The sequence below is a fragment of the Thalassophryne amazonica genome, chromosome 3 (genome assembly GCF_902500255.1).
Source record: "Thalassophryne amazonica chromosome 3, fThaAma1.1, whole genome shotgun sequence".
NCBI lineage: Eukaryota > Metazoa > Chordata > Actinopteri > Batrachoidiformes > Batrachoididae > Thalassophryne > Thalassophryne amazonica.
In genome coordinates this window covers 103,529,504-103,549,625 of record NC_047105.1, presented here as the reverse complement: position 1 = coordinate 103,549,625, position 20,122 = coordinate 103,529,504, and the positions used below count along the sequence as shown (strand labels likewise).

The window sequence follows — 20,122 nt, the reverse complement described above, 5'->3', positions numbered from 1 at the left end:
CAGCCAGAGGAAGGAGAGCGCACACATTCCGATTTTTACGCACCGGGTCCAGACCACCGACTGTTCATGTGCGCGCCAACGGCGTTTTAATAACAGATTAAGAAAATAACAATAATAAAGTCGGATCATTTGGACATTTTTTTGGTGTTGGCCGTTTGCTTTTGCACCGATTCTAACGGAGAAGGAGGCTGGAGCAGATGGAACCACTTGGTCCGTCTGGACTCAGTACGCGCGACCGCTCCGCTCAGACCTTAGCAGGTAAGTTGGTAAATGAAACATATATATTATTTCAGAACCTATAAATATATTTTTACACATATTTATACATATACGTTGATATGACTTTACACGAATAAATGAAGCACGATGGTTGTTATTTAAAGTATTCTCTTTTAATGATCTCAATGGTTATTTTTAAACTTTTTTTCGTGTTTGAATAATAATAATAATAATTATTATATATATATATATATATATATATATATATATATATATATATATATATATATATATATATATATATATATATATATATATATAAGACTGCACATATTTCACTGCAGGCTTCCAGAACAACCGAATCTAACGAAAGATTTATTGTTATTCGTTTTTTTTTAAGTAACTGCAAAATAAAGGATAGGTTTTAAAATGATTTTACCGCCTTGCAAAAATATTTTTTTCTTCAACAAAATGCCTTCAAATCTGAAACAAAGCGAAACATTAAAGGGCCCACTGTTACCGCTGCAGCGGTCACGTCAACAATAATCCATTTTAATGTCACCTCTGTGTCGCCGTGGGCAAGGTTCTCTGTTCCTGTTAAAAAAAAAAAAAAAAAAAAAAACTCGCAACGCCAAATGGATTACTGCATCATCAGCGTGATATTAGTAACGACAAAGTATTCAATTGTCACGCTTTAAAATGCGTAATGACTTGAGCGATCCTCTTTCATCCGCAGAACGCGCAGCCACATCACTGAGGGCTGCAGGCGCGCACGGGCTGTAGTGGATACATGCACTTTATAAGGTCCTCAGCAAGCAGTTTTGTTGTCAAGCCCGTGTTTGCATCCACCACAAACAAAGGCAGAGTGCTGGTGTCACTGTGATTTGAACTTAAAGAATCCTCATTTAGGTATTTTCAGTAAATGAACGACATGACTCCAAGTTGAAAAGCTGCATATGTGATGCATTAAACTCCAAAAAAAAAAAAAAAAAAAAAAAAAAAAATCGTATACAGGATGAACCAGGATTTTGACATAAAGCTTTATGAACTGTCATAATCGGGAATAGAATACAACAGGTCTCAAACTGGCAGCTTGTTGGCAGCAGGCGGTCCACAAAACCAGTAGATTTGATCCTATAACACACTTTATTACTAAATATACCAACCGTGTTAATTTTATGTGTTGTAAATTTAACCATTAGAAGGCTGAAGCAATTACCAGTAACATCTGCAAACAAATAAAGAAGTCAACTGTTTAAACTGTTTTCAGTTGTGTGGGTGTCTCGACTTTGTGTGAGCTGCTTTGAGCCGTGCACAATGAGCTCAGTCAAGATGTGCACAGTTACCAATCATGTATAACTGACTGGGAAACCATTTTAAATTCTTTGAATTTGATTGAAAAAGAAACAAAATTTAAAGGGGTTGTATTATACATCCATTCTGCCAGCTAGTATTGGTCAGAAAAAATATCCAACAAACTCCAAGGTGATCTATCTGAATAAAAAATAAATATATAAACACACAAACAAGGCGTGGGCCTTGTGATCACCAGATGTCAGCTTTGGAAATAAAAGAAACAGACAAACAATCTCATTCCAAAGAACAACTTTAACTGCACCCACTCTTCATTTCCATTATACATGATTACTCTCTGCAACAATCCCAAATATGTCCAGCAGGTGGCAGACAGGTACATGGTAATTGATTGATCTGAAATACAAAAAAAAAGAAGCAAATTTTAATCAGTTAATTTTTGCTCTTTTAATTTGATGAGCTCCAAGTTGTTAGTATTTAATTTATTTTCATTTATATAGCACCAAATCACAACAAAGTTACCTCAAGGCGCTTCACACAAGTAAAGTCTAACCTTACCCCACCCCTGTAGCAAGCACACAGGCGACAGTGGTAACGAAAAAATCCCTCTGATGATTTGAGGAAGAAACCTCAAGCAGACCAGACTCAAAGGGGTGACACTCTGCTTAGGCCATGCTACAGACACAATAGACAATACAGGAAATTATACAGGAAATTTTGGGAGATTTTGGGAGTCCATGCTGTTGCACAGGATGGAAGGCCTGCAGAAGAAGACACCACACCCATCTCTGGATGGAGCCGCACCTCAAACAGACAGAAAAAACAGAATGTGGTAGAAAGACAACAAATACAGTATAATTTGTCAGCATTAAGCAACAAGAAAAACAGAAGTAATACTAAGGTGATCACCAGCCACTAGCCCAAAGCTTCACTAAAAGACCCAGACTTTAGATAAAGCTGAGGCCGTGACCCACTCTCTTTACTACTAAAATGAATTTAAAAGGGGAGAAAGCACAGTAACATACTATGCCAGTATGTTAGCCATATGAAAGCGAAAATAAGTGCGTCTTAAGTCTGGACTTGAAAGTCTCTACAGAATCTGACTGTTTTATTGCAACCAGGGAGATCATTCCACAGAACAGGGGCACGATAAGAGAAAGCTCTGTAAACCACAGACTTTTTATTCACCCTAGGGACACTAAGTAGTCCTGCACATCATAAAAAAGTAACATCATGCTGTGTACTACTGAGGCTGCACAAGTATCACTGGATCACTTTTATTAATTTTCACACATCTATCTATCTATCGATCGATCGTTCTTTCTTTCTTTCTTTCTTTCTTTCTTTCTTTCTTTCTTTCTTTCTTTCTTTCTTTCTTTCTTTCTTTCTTTCTTTCTTTCTTTCTTTCTTTCTTTCGTTCGTTCGTTCGTTCGTTCTATTTTACAGAGTGCATGCAGAGGTTTTTCCAAAACCCTGGAATGAATTAAAAAAGATCCAGGTCTTTAAGGACTGGCCTGTTTATGTGCATGTTGTTTTAAATAGAAAGGATATGAAACTCGGCCCAAACCTCTCAGAAGAAAGGGGGAGCAGACGTGATGCAAAGGCTGAACAATTCATCCCATCTTATACCCACTGTGTGTGTGTGTCTCAAGGCCTGTACAGATTGCAGCAATGCAACACGCCAGCATGATCTTGAGCCATTGTACACAGGCGATTGCATGTCTAGCGCTTTCCCTGCACAGCACATTTTGTAGGACTGCTCCATCATAGCGTTAAATCGAGGAACTCTAGTGCAGTTGATGTGCACTATGTCGGTGTTGATTTAACACTATTTTGAGTGGGACCATGTGTACTCACTGTGAAGTTCATTTCTCTGCAAAATGCAAAATACTCTATGGCTGCATCACCAGATGGAGAAAGTGACACAGAGCACCACAAAGCACAGCATGAAGCCCAGAGTGCAAACAACTTTCTGCCTGTTAGCATAGCTCTCTGTTAGCTAGCAACTCATCTCAGAAAATAGATAATTTACCTGAGATTCCTGTGCTGAAATTCATTTGTATTTCTTGATAATCGGTGTAAACACTGAGCACCTCCATTGTAGCCATTATTTTGTTATGATTCGAGAGTCAAACGAGGTTCACAATGCAAACGGAAGCATTTCAATGTCAAAACACTCCTTTGCCTATTGGTTACCGATAATCCTTTTCACTGCGTCGCCCAAATGCGACCTTGTCGAACATCATTGGATTACAGGTCAATAGGGAAAACACAGCAGTTCAGCAGGTTATTTTCATGAAGCATCCATCGTAAGTAGTAAATGTACAAACATTTGCTGATAACCATGTTATCATCAGCCTGGAGGCTGTGATCATATAACCAAAAATAAATAAATAAATAAATGCAGATTATGTGACTGCACAAATATGGATATTGCTGTTATTATTATTGCTATTCTAACCATAACCCAAATGTTGTTTTTGAATACTACATGTGAAACATTCATTGGAAAGTCATACAATTACACAAAAAATATCATGCTTAATTTTTTTGTATGATGCTTCATGCAACTACGCTGAGTTCAGGTAACTGTAATTTGACACACCTTTGGGAGGTGATGGTCTAGTTGTTTAAGCAGTGGTCTTAACACAAGAGGATCCCCTCTTCACATCCCCATCTGACTGGAAAATCACTAACGACTCTTGGGCAAGGTCCGTAATCCCAAAGTTACCCCTAGTGTGCAAACTGAGGGCCTTGCATGGCAGCATACTGACATCAGTGAGTGAATGTGAGGCATCATTGTAAAGTGTTTAGAACTTTTGATTCAGATGGAAAAGCACTATATAAATGCAGTGTATTTATGGACTTCTGGGACCTATGTCACAGAAGTTTAAACAAGTTGTTTCATGTCTAAATTTTGCTCAGAACACTGTGGGAGTTGGGGTGGGTGGGTGGGGGTCTACATAGACACACACCCAGATATGTAAAAGATTTAAAATGTTTGACATGCAATCCAAACTGTGAAATACAGCTCAAACCTGATTTCACACAATACGACCCCTTTAAACTGCAATGATAGTCATATAACACACACACACTGAAGAACCTACACCAGTTTTGTGCTTTTCTGGAGCAAATTAAGGTCAGATTGGGTCATCTGTATAGTTAGTTTTCTTTTTGCTATGTGAGTTTGTGATCATCACCTGTGTGTAGGTTCTGCCCTGCACACTGCAGCAATGTTATTTTGAGAGTGGATCCAGGCTGTGTCTCTGTGGTGTCAGGGTGCTTGTGTGTGCAAAGCCCCACAGTGGTCTGGCTCGATCTAATTAGCCGTGAGTAAAAGGCACAATAATGCTTCAGCTGGTTTGTGTCATTCCCTTCTCTCTGTCCCTGCTTATCTTCATAAACCCCACTGTGGCTCTTCTTCACACCCCCCCCCCCCCCCCACACACACACACACAAACACACACACTCACTGTCAAGCACAAGCACACATTTGCACAGTCACACACCTCAGCAGTAATGATGGATGACTGTGCCCAATGGGAACAAACAGGTAGATAAAGCCAAATCCATTTAATAACAGCGTGGATCGGAATGATAATCCTGTTGTTCATTATTAGCCACTGTGGCTGCACCACATAGCAGTCCTCGCACACACACACACACACACACACACACACACACACACACACACACACACACACACACACACACACACACACACACACACACACACACACACACACACACACACATATACACTCGAGTTCTCACCCATCGCAAGAGGTGTCGTGAAGCAGAGAGTGTTCTCCATCCCTGTGTGAAACAATACTGCTGTGTCCTTGAGAAAGACAAAGGGAAAGAAACAGCCCCGCCCTCATCGCCCTCTCCCATCTTCTGTTCCAGCACAGATACAAATGGGATTAATGAAGGTATAAATTACAGAGGGCTAATTCCTGCTGAGTAATCTATTTGGCAAACAAGAACAAAACAATTGGTTTGCTGCAGTTAGGAGCTGCAAGAGGACCAGTGACGAATCAAGACAGAAGTGACCTCCTGACCTCACCGGCTCAGACTCAGAGGATCGGCTTGTTTCTTCAGGTTAAAATACCTCCAAATAGTTATTCATAAAAGTTATAAACAAGACTTTAACTCCACCTGCTTGTTTTCACTGGAATGTCAGTTATTCGGGTAGGCCGCCCTCTGCTGCCCAGCGCGCACTAATTTGTTGATTTTAGGAGTGTACAAGCTCAAAAGGCTGTGCTCGCCAACTTGCCGCCTCTGGCCAGTAGCTGATGACTGATGACTGACACGCACACATGCGCACGCGCGGTCACATCACCTGTAACCTCGCGTCACATTTGCTCTTTCATCATTACGCAGTTTTATTATACCTGTAGAACCTTTTCTTCGTGCGTCAGCGCCGCGGGCCCACCGGTCACCCCTCCTCTCCTCGCGGCTCTGTGTGACGTCAGGTGGCGGCGTCGGATTGGCGGCCAGTCTCGGCTCTTTAGCGTCTCCAATTATTCCCTGTCAGTCACGCAGGTCGCGCACTCACGCACGCAGATTCCTGCCTCCACACTGACCCATACGTTTGAGGATTTGCGCGCAGTTTATATGGAATAGAATAGAATAGAATAGAATAGAATAGAATAGAATAGAATAGAATTTAGCACAAACATTGTAGAAAAAAGTCACATTATGAGTAAAAATCCAACAAACAAACAGGTAAAACAGAATGAGGAACAATATTTCAAAAATAACATTAGTTTTTCGGGGTTTAAAATGTTGTAAAAAGCTCTGTTTTGACTCGGGTTGACTTGTGGGCGTTGAGAGTCGCTGGTTTTGATGCAGATCGGACCTTTGCGCGCAGCCTTGGTGACATCAAAAAAAGAAAAAGGGCGCCATTAGTATGCAAACAGTGTTTGATTGCTCTGTCTCGAAGACAAAAACCACTGTTTTCACAAGAGGAATGTCGTGCTAATTAAAGACAATTAGGCGCTCCCAACAATGGGGCCAATTTCGGGGTCATAAATCGGCCCCTCCTCTGTTGGTTTTAGAGGTGATGAAAGCGCCTCGTTGATTTACACAAGAGCAGCACGTGTTTATATATATAAAAAAGTCCTAGTTGTTGTTGGTATTGTAAATCCAATCAGTAAACAAGATTGATCTTAAAATCTGAATAAATGTAAGAGTTAAAGCAAAACATGTTCAGCATTTATAATAATAACATGTAAGTAATAATGCTGGTTATCGTTCTCTGCTAGATGCCTGTCTTTTGAATAATAATAATAATAATAATAATAATAATAATAATAATAATAATAATAATAATAATAATTTTTAAAGCAGATTATCAGAACTAGTTTGTAAGAGAACTGGCAGCGTTGATAAATCGTTTGGTTTATGGTGCGTAATGGAAATCTAAAGAAACAGAGCGGGGCTGCAGCGGAGCCAATGGTGACAATGCTGACCGGTGATTGGTTTAGACCGAGGCCCCGCCCCACGCTCTTGGTATGGGAGAATTTACTGGCGCCAGGCGCATCAGTCTGCGCCACATCTCATTAATGAGCCCGAGTGCTGCACGCATCAGAGGTTTTACGCATCCAAGCTGATCCAAAACTGCAACAGGTATCCACAGGAAACTTTTTATTTTCTTTTCTCTCTCTCTCTTTTTTTTTTTTTTTTTTTTTTTTTGAGTGTATGGGAGCGGGTGGGGTTTTGCGATGATGCCGCTTTGACAACTTCGAATGCGCCCGTTTTATTTCAGCTGCTCTTATTGTAAATGAATGGGTGGGAGGGTGCGGGGGGCGGAGCGACTGTTGCGTTTATGAGCTGATTTAAGGTTTTTTTGTTGTTGCTGTTTTCTTCTCTTCGCAGGTATCGGTGAGAAAGGAGGGCGTCTTATTTAAGGATTATATTTCTGTTCCAAATAAACCCGGCCGGCACGTCTGAATTGGAACTACATGGACTGAGGGGATCTAACTTCCACTCCTGGGTAATCGCATTCTGCAGGAGCCGCGCGCAACCGACACATTTGCGCCGACGCGGTAAAGGAGACCAACCGGCTCAGCCATGGAGGTGGCGGCGGATCAGTCTCGATGGATGGCGCATCATCACGCAGTGCTGAACGGCCAGCACCCGGACTCACACCACCACAGTTTGAGCCACAACTACATGGAGCCCATGGCGCCTTTACTGCCCCAGGACGAAGTCGATATGTTTCTGAACCACTTGGACTCTCAAGGGAACCCCTACTACACCAACTCCAGGGCAAGGGTCACCTACAGCCAAGCGCACGGTGAGAACCGCTATTTATACGCGTGCAAACAATTTCCAAACTAAGTAATTCATAGGTGCCTTTTTTTTAAAAAAATTCTCAAGATATAATAATTTAATTAAACATTTTTGATCGATTCGTGCACCGTGCACTTTGGAGCTGGACACCATCATTAAAGGAATTTCTGGCGAATGACAGCGAGAGGAAAAGGAAGTATGTCACTTAACCCCTCTTTGCTGGGGCAGGGAATTCTGGACAGAGAGAGGGAGAGAGAGTGAGAGAGGCACTTCCCGGGTATAAAATAAAAACCGCAAATTTACTAATAACAATCTTTAGTCTGGAAGCTGCAGCCGATGAAAAGATACTGCTCAGGCGCGTGTTTTCACGCTGTAATCTCACATTTAAACAGAGGAAAAATATGCAATCAAAAATGCTTTTGAGGTTAATTTGAAGACATTGGAAATTTTTCTTTCTTTCTTTATTTTTTTTTTTTAGCCGAAATGTCAGACGTTAGTCGTTTAAATTTAGCAGGTAAGAATCAGCACACCAGTGAAGTTTTATTCCCATTATTACTTTAAGTGTTAAATAAGATTGTTTTATTTCAGCTCGTCTCACTGGGAACCAAGTTTGCCGTCCACACCTCATCCACAGCCCCGGCATTCCGTGGCTGGACCCCGGGAAAGCCGCTCTGTCCGCGGCACACCACCATAACGCATGGGCGGCCGTCAGCCACTTCAGCAAACCCGGCCTGCACCCCACCGGCTCCGGGTACCCGTGCACCAGCAGCACCGGCACAGCCCCGGTGTCGTCGCTCACTCCGGCCTCCCACTCCAGTCCGCACCTCTACAGCTTCCCGCCTACCCCGCCGAAAGACGTGTCTCCGGACCCCGGCCCCACCTCCCCGATTTCCACCGGCACCAGGATGGACGACAAGGATTCGATCAAGTACCAAGTGCCGCTGACGGACGGCATGAAAATGGAGAGCTGCAGTCCGCTGCGCAGCGGCCTGGCCTCCATGAACAGCCAGGCCCCGGCTACTCACCACCCTATCCCGACCTACCCGGCCTACCCTCTGCCTACTCCACACGAGTACAGCGGCAGCCTGTTCCACCCCGGCAGCCTGCTGGGCGCGTCCTCCTCCACTTTTACGCCCAAATGTAAAAGCAAAGCCCGGTCGAGCTCAGGTGAGTCTGAAGTATGTTCGGCTTCGACGCCTCCGCCTGAACTATCAGATTAAAGAGATAAGCCTGGTGAAATGGTTATGGTTCTTTCAGTTCAGCACGACGTAACGTTCTCCCGATAACGACCACAGATAAATTATTTAACTTATTATAATGTAATTAATCCATATAAACGAATGAAGTCGTTTAAAATCTGGACTCAAATGTGGCCATTTCTCGCACTTCTTTCCTTTCCTTATTTGTCTCCTCACCTCAAAGCATTTTTTTTGGGGGGGGGGGGTGTCATACGTTTAAAATTTAATAAACTATTAATGTCAACGTATAGAAAGCAGCTAAAATGATCAAAGTACAACAAAAAATAAATAACTTAATTGATTTGATCTATTATACATGCGCGCCTTTACGCACGGGCAAACTCCTCTTCTTTTATTTTGCATGTGCCCTTTATTGCACTTAAAAAAAAAAGAAGAACGGAGTCACGACGCCCTGGCTCCTGCCATATCCTGTATACATCCATGAGAACAAATCACGACCTCCACACCACCCACTGCCCTCCCCAGTACTAACAAAACATAGGCGACAGAGCCCTGCTGTTTGTGTTTTTACGCACGGCTTTGGCCTTGTACGCTGGGAACACAGCCCACAGCAGATCTACTAAAAGCTGATCTTCTGTGCGTCTAATTTAGGAGTTGTGATTAATTTTCCTTGTAAATAACATGTAAGCCTGCTATTTGACTGTCTGGACAAGCTCGGGTCAGTGTGTTTTACTTTCAAGTGGAATATTTAGACTTTAATGTGCAGACGCTGGAAAAACAACTGGGCCTGCTAATGGGACTGTAATTTCCCTGCATTGTTCCAGCTGTTATTATGAATGACTGGACAGTTGTACAAAGAAATAACAACGGCAGAGTGTGCACCAGCAGGTCCAAATGTAATTAACAATGCTGTCAACCTTCGCTCGGATACACTTGGGTTGTGTTGCGTGATAATCGAAGCTGCTGCAGCACAGAAATGTTCCACTCTGACATTTTAAGCAAAGGTTTCCCTGGATCAGAAACACAAACATAGCAGTCACGCCATTAAAAGAAGGTCTATCAAAGTCCAGTGCCGTAATGGTGATTGTTGTACAAAATGCCACAATGACATTTCAGCTGTCAGCACATACCTTACAGTAGTGTGGTTTCCTGTTGAACTAGTCTCAGACAAGCCCCCCCTCCTCCTCCTCCTCCTCCCCACTACCTTTTTACATCTTCCCCCTTTCCCCCCCCCCCCCCCTTATTTCAACACCCAACATTGCATAAGGCAGCTTCTACAGTGCATATTCATGGTGTTAATGGTCACTTTAATTCCATTCCTGGAGTTACAAAAGAGAGGAAAAGAAAGGAGGTAGAAAAAAAATGCTGAGATGCATTTCAAAGGGAATGTTGTTGTAGCTAAGGTCAGATTCCATTGTGGAGCTGGGTGGGACTTTTGGGTGTTGGTGGCTTTACAACAGGAATAATGAGATGATGCTCTAGGGAGAGACGGATACTTGAATTGATGCAGCTGGTTGAGCAACAGGCTGTTTGAAGTCACTCATGGAGACAGAGCGTCTGAATATGTTTTGTATAGTCGACTTTCTTGTACTGGTTTGAGCATCTTTTGCAATTACCACAGGCGTAAAAGAGCAGCTGACACACAAGCTTTTCATTAAAGACTGTGACACTGTGTGGCACATTTAATACCACCGCCACACACTTATGTTTCCTCTCACAAGTGCCAGTGAGCTGATGAATAATGTAGCCCTAATTTGATGGTGCGGCTCTTTCATCTTCTTGGAGACCTCCTGACATGTTCTGGTTGTTTCTGGTCTCCCCGCTCAGGATCAGTTTACATAGAGGTGCACACCTGTCCTCTGATATAGACATTGTCGCCGTGTGTCTTCACAAGACAGATTTGGACTTCATATTACAGCCCGGTCCTGCTCTTTTTTTCCAGCACTGCGGCTGTGTGTCTACAAGACAGCTGCAACGCGTGTGACTTCAGACAGAAGGTGAATTTTTTAATTATATAAAAATGTTTTTGTCTCCTCTTGAATTTTATGCAGAGGGCCGTGAATGTGTAAACTGTGGTGCCACCTCCACCCCGCTGTGGCGACGAGATGGCACCGGCCACTACTTGTGCAACGCCTGTGGACTGTACCATAAGATGAACGGCCAGAACAGACCGCTTATCAAGCCTAAACGTAGACTGGTGAGTTCTCTCTCCATCCTTTTACTCTGAGAGAAGGACCACAAATATGAGCACAAAGCAGATGCCGGCAGCACAATTGCAGGAAAGTTATATTTTCCCTATGATCTTCCTGGAATTGTTTGTCCCTCTCACCCCCGATGAGCCACCTTCACGGCCTGTTACAATACTGCTACTATTGCCATTGTTCCTGCTATCATTATTGCTGGTATTTCTGATACTGTTACTGATACCAGTGCTCAGGCTGCTTTAGCTAACACCATCCATCTATCCATTTTCTAAATTCACTGATTTCAGTTAAGGGTGTTGGGGGGGGGGGGGGGGGGGGGGTCACTTCAGCCAATTATAGTGTCATTAAGGATGGGGTGAGATACACCATAGACAGGAGACATACAGACATATTCACACTCTCACTCCGAGCTAGTTAACACCAGACTTCAGTAAATAAAAAGTAACATCATGCTGTGTACTACTGAAGCTGCACAAGTATCACTGAGTTCTAAATGGATCACTTTTATTACTTTTCACACATCTATCTATCTATCTATCTATCTATCTATCTATCTATCTATCTATCTATCTATCTATCTATCTATCTATCTATCTATCTATCTATCTATCTATCTATCTATCTATCTATCTATCTATCTATCTATCTATCTATCTATCTATCTATCTATCTATCTATCTATCTATCTATCTATCTATCTATCTATCTATCTATCTATCTATCTATCTATCTATCTATCTATCTATCATCTTTTCTCAGACTAAACAATAAAGATTTTTTTTTTCTGTTTTCTGAAGTGATTGATTTGTAATGAAAATTCAAATCAGGATACTATTTGGAGAAGTAAAAACAAACAACAACAACAACAAAAAACCTTCACAACCCAAAAATAAGCCATTAAATAAACAAGCTAATAAATAAATAAATACATAAATCCAACATAATGTTGTATGAATTGAAACTGTTGTTCTACGCATATTTTATTTATTATTATTATTATTATTTAAAGCTCTCAAAATATAGATTTTAAAGGTTGCTTTATGATTTCTTCTTGTATATACTTCAGGCGTTCTTTATGTACCAGTAGTTATAAATTTGTGTTGGTGGAAATACTTTTTAGTAATACAGTTTTATGTTGTACAACTGACTTTATACCCTCTCCCTAGTTTTAGTTGTAAATAATTTATTATTATTATTGTTATTATTATTATTACTTATTTTTTTACAATAGCTAAAATCTGAAGCCTGTGTTCTATAATAATGGTGAGCTGGTTAAAATTCAATACAAGAAAAAGAAGCATACAAGAAATTAACAAAGAGATAATAATAATAATAATAATAATAAATCAATTAAAATTTATTTATTTATTTATGCAAGGTAATGAGGATAGCAGAAACTATGTAATAAATGTCATTGTTATTAATTTTGTTTGTGAGTTATGGGGTGGTTGGAGATCTTTGTGAAGAGCAGTTTGATCCTGATGCTTCTGGTAACATTTTTGCATGTTCCCTGCTCTCGTCGTGCCCCCGTAGATTTTCCACCCGTACGCCGAGAGCTTTTGCGTTTTCAGCTCAAGTGTTTTTCAGAGTTGTGTTCAAAGGGGCATCCAGTTGTTTCCTATCCGGATATCTGTCCGGCCCGATAAGGAAGGCAGGCTCCCGGCTGTTTCCGCCTCCGAGCAGCGCGCAGCATTATTCTGCGTGTCCAGGTTGAGATGTACTGTAAAGAGATTATCACAACACTGGAGCAGTGGGGGTACACGCGCGCGCGCACACGCACTGGTTGGAAAAGACGCGCCTTCGTGTTTTGTCGCTGATCAGCGCAACGACGCGCGTTGACGTTCTAGTTCATATATAAACAAAGATTGTTGTGGCTTTCAATTAGTCCACCTGATATTAATTAACAGAAAAAAAACCTGGATGCTGATTTTTAAGGTAAAGCGCTGCAGGGCTGTTGCGTGGAAAGCGAATGTTTCTCATTTATGCGTAAATAATTGATCCGAAATGGACGCAGACGCACGTTGTCAGGCAGGACACCGGCGCGTGTTTTCCCTGGATATGAGATAAATAAGACTTTACACAACACCCGCATTACAACGTCAGTGAATATGATAATTAAAAGGTAGAGGTGCAGAAAAATCGTTCTCCAGGCAAAACAAACAAACAAACAAACAGAAGGGGGGGGGGGGGGGAACCTGTAAAACGTGATTGCGGTTTTCAAAAGAGAGCTGTTCATTAAAGACGTATCTCTTTTTTAAGTGTAGACACATTAAATAATAATAATAATAATAATAATAATAATAATAATAAAAACAGTGTCAGTCTCTTCGTTTTTATTGGCTGATTTAATTAAACTCCAAAGTATGTTTAATGACTTGTAAATATTCTGTCTGTCTCTGATGTGGCTTTAAAAGTGATGATTTGCTGAGTGAAATGATGTGCATTTCAGTTTAATATTTCTTTATTTCACTTAAACTATATTGAAGTTGTTGTTTTCTGCGTTGCAGAATAACAACAAAATAAGTCCAAAATGTCCATAAACACTGGAGAGTTTTTCAAATGTTAATATATTGTAATAAGAAATTAAATATTGCTTTAGACCATATCCAAAGTGTTTATATCACTGCAACAGAGAAACTGCACAGAACACTTTTACGTGAATTAGAGAGAGAGCAAGAGAGACAGAGAAAAGATACAAAGTCAGATTTTTCCCTATAAATTATTAGCTGGATTCATAATGGCAGATCACTACAGTATTAATTGCTTTAAAATATATTACTTGTTGAATGAGCTGCCTTTTTCCATTTCACTAATCCAGAGTTTATCAGTGTCTGGTGCTTTTGTAATATAAATTAATATAATACACTGACTAATGTGTTATGCTGTAGAAAGAAAAGTGTCACAAACATGAAGAAAATCCAGGTGTTTATTAAAAATGATGATAAGAATAACAAGCCTGTTGCCTGATTGCGTCTTGACATGATTTCACACATTCATCAGCCTTTTTAACGGCTGTGCCTGCTTCACAGAGGAATAATGGTTGCGTTGCTGATGACGTCATGTCTGTGCTTCTTGCAGTCTGCGGCTCGACGTGCGGGCACCTGCTGCGCAAACTGCCAGACCACCACCACCACCCTGTGGAGGCGCAACGGGAACGGAGACCCGGTGTGTAACGCCTGCGGCCTTTACTTTAAACTGCACAACGTAAGTAGCTTCGAACGCACGGTGCTCTGTGCGCGCGTGCGTGCGCGGGGAGGGGTGGGGGGAGGTGCTGGTGTTTTACTGGTCAAGTGGGCGGACAGCTCGTATCGATTTAGGACCAAAGCCTGCTCACCCCGTGGAGCAGAAGCTTTTTTTTTTTTTTTTCCACCCCTGATTTTATTAATTCATCGTTGTGTGAATAGGGGGCGTGGCTCCCCGGAGAGGCCGCGGGCGTGCACGTCATTGAGGGTAACGGCGTCGGTTACACTGATGAGGATTTGTCTGACGCTCGTCCTTTCAGCTTCAGTCTGGCCTCATCCTCATGTATTCATATGGACCCGGAGGTTCTGTTGGGCTTTAAAGTAGACAAAACCAGCTCCTGATTACCGAGCTACATATGCAAAACAGCTGCTCATTATTTCAAACACTGACACACACTCAGGCCAGCAGAAAGCCTCAGTGTGCAAGTGTCTTATAGGCATCATGTAATAATAATAATAATAATAATAATAATAATAATAATAAATTGTGAACAAACATCTGGCTATGAATAAGTAATTTTAGGTACTAAAATCAGGAATTACATCCCCAACTCAGTTAAATATGGCTTTAAACAAGGCGTCAATCAGGAACTTGTCAGATCAAAGTTATTATTTATTTTATTAATGTAATGTTGACCTTTCACTCAATTATGTTTTTTTTTTACTCTTAGTATGACTGTGATGTTTTAAAGACTATTTTTGATTATGCATTTTATTATATTGTGAACTGTTAATTCATCCATGAAATCACAATTTTTTCAGTACATTTGCATTTGTACACACTTTATATGCTTCTTTATTTTGTATATAATGCTGTTCCCTTCTAGAATTGAATTAAATCAAATTAATTCAATAATCAAGATAAAAAAAAAAAATCACAAATGACAAACCTATGGATCATTAACCCATCTTTGATGTCTTTATGTAACTGTGTATAAACCTACAAAGTAATCAGGTTTTATTCATCCAGAAAATATGTTACTATCTTTACTGAAACAGGCCAAAATTTCTGACATTTAGCCATTTCTAAATTATTTTTGGATATGTTAAATTCAGCCCAGTCTCACGTTTTTTTATTTATTTATTTATTTTTTCTGTGCTCCCGTGACAAAATGAGTCAAATTTTCATGACAGGTTTTTATTTTTAAACTCACTATTCCTAACCCTACTTCTACCCCCGACCCTAACCTTAACCATAAACTAATCTCTTACTCTTTTCCCCCACCCTAACCATAACTACCCCCCCTCCCCCTGATTCACTTTTAATTTCGTGCAGCCATCACGGAATGAATTAGAATGCAGGTTGGTGAAATTAGTTTTTATTGACACAATAATGAAGGAAAAAAGTCTGTTCACTTTTTGCATCCTTATAATTTTATGCTGTGCAATTGTATTTCTTTGCATTTCATCAGTCGTTATCCAGACCAGGAGGTCCAACAGCCCTTCAAAATATTTCCACCCTTCATCTGAAATCACTCCTTGAATTTTTTTAATTTGAAACATGAGCAACTCTTACAAAATCAGAGCTACAAATTCATTTTCAAACATACAATACAATCTCTATTCAATGTGCAAACTGTGCTTTTATTTTGAAATGCAACTCAAGCGTGGTTCAATGTGATAATTTTCATTTATCCAATTAAGCACAGCTATTATAGCCAAAGAAATTTGTCGTAATATAAGTCAAGAAATGGCCTCACTGTGGTTTTTTGACATTATTAGGCTGATGTTAAATAATATGACCCTCTTTAGTATCTGTTTGAAAATACAAACACACTTAAATGCTCATAAATAACAACTTAAATTATTATTATTATTAGTGTTTTTTATGGGCAGGGGGTGTGGCCATGTGGTCAGTGCACTTGGTTTCAGTGCAGAAGGTTCCCTGTTCAAATCCCACCCCTCCCACATTTCTACATGTAATGTGGAGTTGTGTCAGGAAGGGCATCCGGCGTAAAACTTGTGCCAATTCAACATGCAGATTTGCTGTGGTGACCCCACATAAGAACAAGGGAGCAGCCAAACAGACTTACTATTACTGTTTTTTATGATTTGATAGACCAGGATTAGAGTTGCTACTTTGAAATCATTCATGCACCCATGTTAATACAGAAACATTAGGATGCTGAGGACTTTTGCAAAGTCTTGTATATCAGGTGACATATAACCCACTGGGGCATAAATAAATTTGACTCATCATTCTCTTTGCTGCTTTTGCTCTCCGTAGGTCAACAGACCCCTAACCATGAAGAAAGAAGGCATCCAGACACGCAACCGCAAGATGTCCAGCAAGTCCAAGAGGAACAAGCGGGCGGGTGACACCTTTGATGAGCTGTCCAAGTGCATGCAGGACAAAACGTCACCTTTTGCCAGTGCACCAGGACTCACGAGCCACATGACCCATATGGGTCACCTGCCCCCATTCAGCCACTCGGGACACATGCTGCCTACTCCCACGCCCATTCACCCTTCTTTCGGCCACCACCACCACCACTCTAACCGCTCGCCGGTCTGGGCTGAGCCTCACTGAAGCCCTGATCACCGCCAGACCCTGTTCTTCTCCACCTGCAGGAGCCACCGCATTGCCATCAAGATTTACATGTCCTCAACATCGCATCAGAAGCTGAGCTGAGCTCATGCGTCACATACAGAGTGAGTGGCGAGGGGGTGGGGTTGAGGGGAGGGGTGGGGCTTAATGACTGAAGGTCACCTCCCACTGGTCTCACTGGTGGAAGGACGCACAGACTTTTCTGGACTCTATGAAGAGCCAATGTGAGGAGTGTTTGTTATAGTCCCCAAGTTGACTGGGACTTGCAGGAAGAGAGTAACTGGTGACGCATATTGTTCGTTTAGGCTATTTTTGCTAAGTCACTTTGGTACACACGTCTCACCGACCCTGAAACAGGAGACCGGAGAGGACTTGCAGACAGACACTGTTTTCACATCCCCGCAATCTCTAAATATTTTGTGACACGTGCACTCTGCCCGTCCTCAGGCTGTTGTCGGACTCTCCAATGCCGCACACCAGACCTGCCGGCGTTACCCACAAACCCATGCTCTCTCTACACGCTGGACTCTACGCCTCAGCAGTTTTGAAAAGCAGACTTTTACAGGGAAACGTACACACGTAAATAGAGTGTTTCTAAATGCTTACTGCTATTATTGTTGTTATATTTGATGTTATAATTATTGCTGCGATAATTTATTTTCATCCTTGAGTTTTTGTCACATGGAAACTGTTACGAATTTAAATTTGTGGTTCTTTACGTCAAGAAAAACACTGACCTATCTTAGACGAAACGTCCGTGACCTGTATGTTTTTATCATTTTTTTTTTCATCTCACAAAAGTAAAAGAAAATAAAGTTTAATACTGAAGTCATACTCTGCGGCCGCCTGCTGTGTTTATTTTGATCTAAGCTTTCAGTGGAGAGTTTGTGATTATTAAAATCACGAGTGCTATCAGATGTATCAGGGAGAGCTCTGTGATCCTGAAAGCGTGGTAATGGTTTGGTCGGGCTCCTCCTCAATCAGTGGCGCCGCCTTGTTAAGAGAGAGCTTCTTTGTGGATTTGAGGCCTCGGGCTTGACCACTGTACCCAGACAGCAGGCTCCAGCCAAGAGACAAACATGTCTTACACATGCTCACACACGCAATCTAATTTACACTTTGTGATGCCGAGGCTTCTTTCTCAACCTGCGAACTTTTAAACGATGTACTTCTTGCTGATCCCCCCCCCTCTCTCTCTTTCTCTGTCTCTCTCTCTCCTGGCTGCAAGTGATTGGAGTGAGAGGAAGGACAGCGGAGCGGGTCTTTAGTGGGAGAAAGAAGAGGAAGGAAAGGCAATCAGGCGACCTGAGCAAACACGTTTGGGGGGGGGTTGTTGCAGAGCACCGGCGTGCACAGATGTGCATACAGCTGAGGCTTCAGGAAGCAGGCGTCCACTCTTTCTCCTTTTCCCTCATGCTTGTATTCCCTCCATCTTTCTTTGGCCTTGTATTTATTCTGTTTTTCTTTCATTGTTGACCCTGTCTTTTAATTTTTGACGATTACAGTAAACTAAAGCGTCTGAAAGAACTTTCAGAGAAGCGGCTCGCTAATGAGCCTGCTCGATTGGGGCCCAAATGGAGGTCATGAGCGGCGGGTGTCTGAACACACCCAAAGCACAGACCATCAGATTAAACACTCCAAGCTAAAAGTGGACGAGCACCCCTCCCTGAACCTTCCTTCACACTGCACACATCTGCTGGACTGCTGCGAAGTCTGATCAGTTGGGATTTCCCAGAGGCTTCATCAGTGCTAATTGGAAATAATATCTATCTGGGGAATTACAGAGATATTGTTATGCAGTGTGGATGGAGCATTTACGTTTTTTTAAAATACTGTTAAAACATCTACAACCCCAAATCTGAAAAGGTGGCAATGATGTGGAAATGAAAAAACAAAACAAAGCAACAACAACAAACTAACAAAAACAACCAAACAAAAACAAAACAAAAAAAGATTCTTACATTTACTTTGACTTCTATTTCATTGCAGAGACTATGAACCAAAGATATTTCACGTTTTGTGTGGTCAACTTGATGTAATTGGGCAGCGCACTCTCGTTTTAGGGCGGGTGCTAAAGGGTTAAAATATGATGCAATAATTATACATCCGGGGGCAGCCCTCGCTGAGTTTCTGGGAAATTACACGGCAAACAAAGTGAAAATGCAAAGAAAAAGTAATGATGCGGTGGGAAATGTGTTTGTTTATGACCCAGAGCTCAAACGTGTCAATGCGGTTGTGCAGGTGAGAGAACGTAGCTGCTCTGGTTAGCTGTGTAGGCTAACACTTACTACACAACTGCTCCCACTTGCCTCATCTTCCCTTCTCCACTGGGAACCAAAAAAACCTCCACTTTTCGTGACTGCTTTGGTTAAAAACAAAATAGTACACCAGTTTTCCGTGTGAAGTTATGCTATTTTAGTATTGCACAATGGGAGGCTGACCCCAGAAGTGGTCAAATCCTGCGATATCATGCAAGGCTTCAAACAAGACTGCGCTGCCCTATTTGTTAATATACATTCACTGCTACATTTAAGGCCTGCACCACATTCCAAAAAAGGTTGGACTAGTAGTGAGGTAAAGTTAAATATTAAGTCCCTTCAGCTGCTCCCTTGTTTTTCACTCGGTGTCACCACAGTAGATCCAACATGAATCTGCATGTTGATTTGGCACAAGTTTTACACCGGGGTTCCCTTCTTAATGCAACTCCACATTACATCAACAAATGTGGCAGGGGTGGAGTTTGAATGAAGAACCTTCCACACTCAAACCAAGCACACTAACTACTTGGTTAGTAGTTAAATATTGATGTTATTTCAAAGAAGTAATATCAATGTGATTGTAATTAAACTTTGGTACAAAAGCAATATCCACGAAAGGCTGAGACATTTGAGGAGCAGACATGGGTAGAGAGTGTCCAGTTTGTCAGTAAGTGCGTGAAAAAATTATTCAAATTTCAATTTATTTCATTTATATAGCGCCAAATTACAACAAAGTTGCCTCAAGGCACTTCACACAAGTAAAGTCTAACCTTACCAACCCCCAGAGCACGCACACAGGCGACAGTGGTAAGGATTATTGAAATGTTTAAAAGCAATG

At 41.4% G+C, this 20,122-nt stretch overlaps 1 protein-coding gene across 5 annotated transcripts; it reads left to right on the top strand.

Annotated features, from left to right (window-relative positions):
• On the top strand, positions 1-17,863 carry gata2a (GATA binding protein 2a). Of its 5 annotated transcripts, none has more exons than XM_034167196.1 (6): positions 1-258; positions 7,417-7,837; positions 8,422-9,000; positions 11,072-11,229; positions 14,315-14,401; positions 16,706-17,863. In XM_034167196.1, exons 2-6 carry the CDS (start codon positions 7,612-7,614, stop codon positions 17,006-17,008), a joined length of 1,353 nt encoding a protein of 450 aa, XP_034023087.1. In that variant the 5' UTR covers positions 1-258; positions 7,417-7,611; the 3' UTR covers positions 17,009-17,863. The 5 variants fall into 5 exon arrangements, with proteins under 5 accessions (XP_034023087.1, XP_034023086.1, XP_034023084.1 ...); XM_034167195.1 differs by having other exon boundaries at positions 2-258; positions 11,084-11,229; positions 14,315-14,440; XM_034167193.1 differs by having other exon boundaries at positions 2-258; positions 14,315-14,440.
• The last annotated feature ends 2,259 nt before the right edge of the window (positions 17,864-20,122 follow it).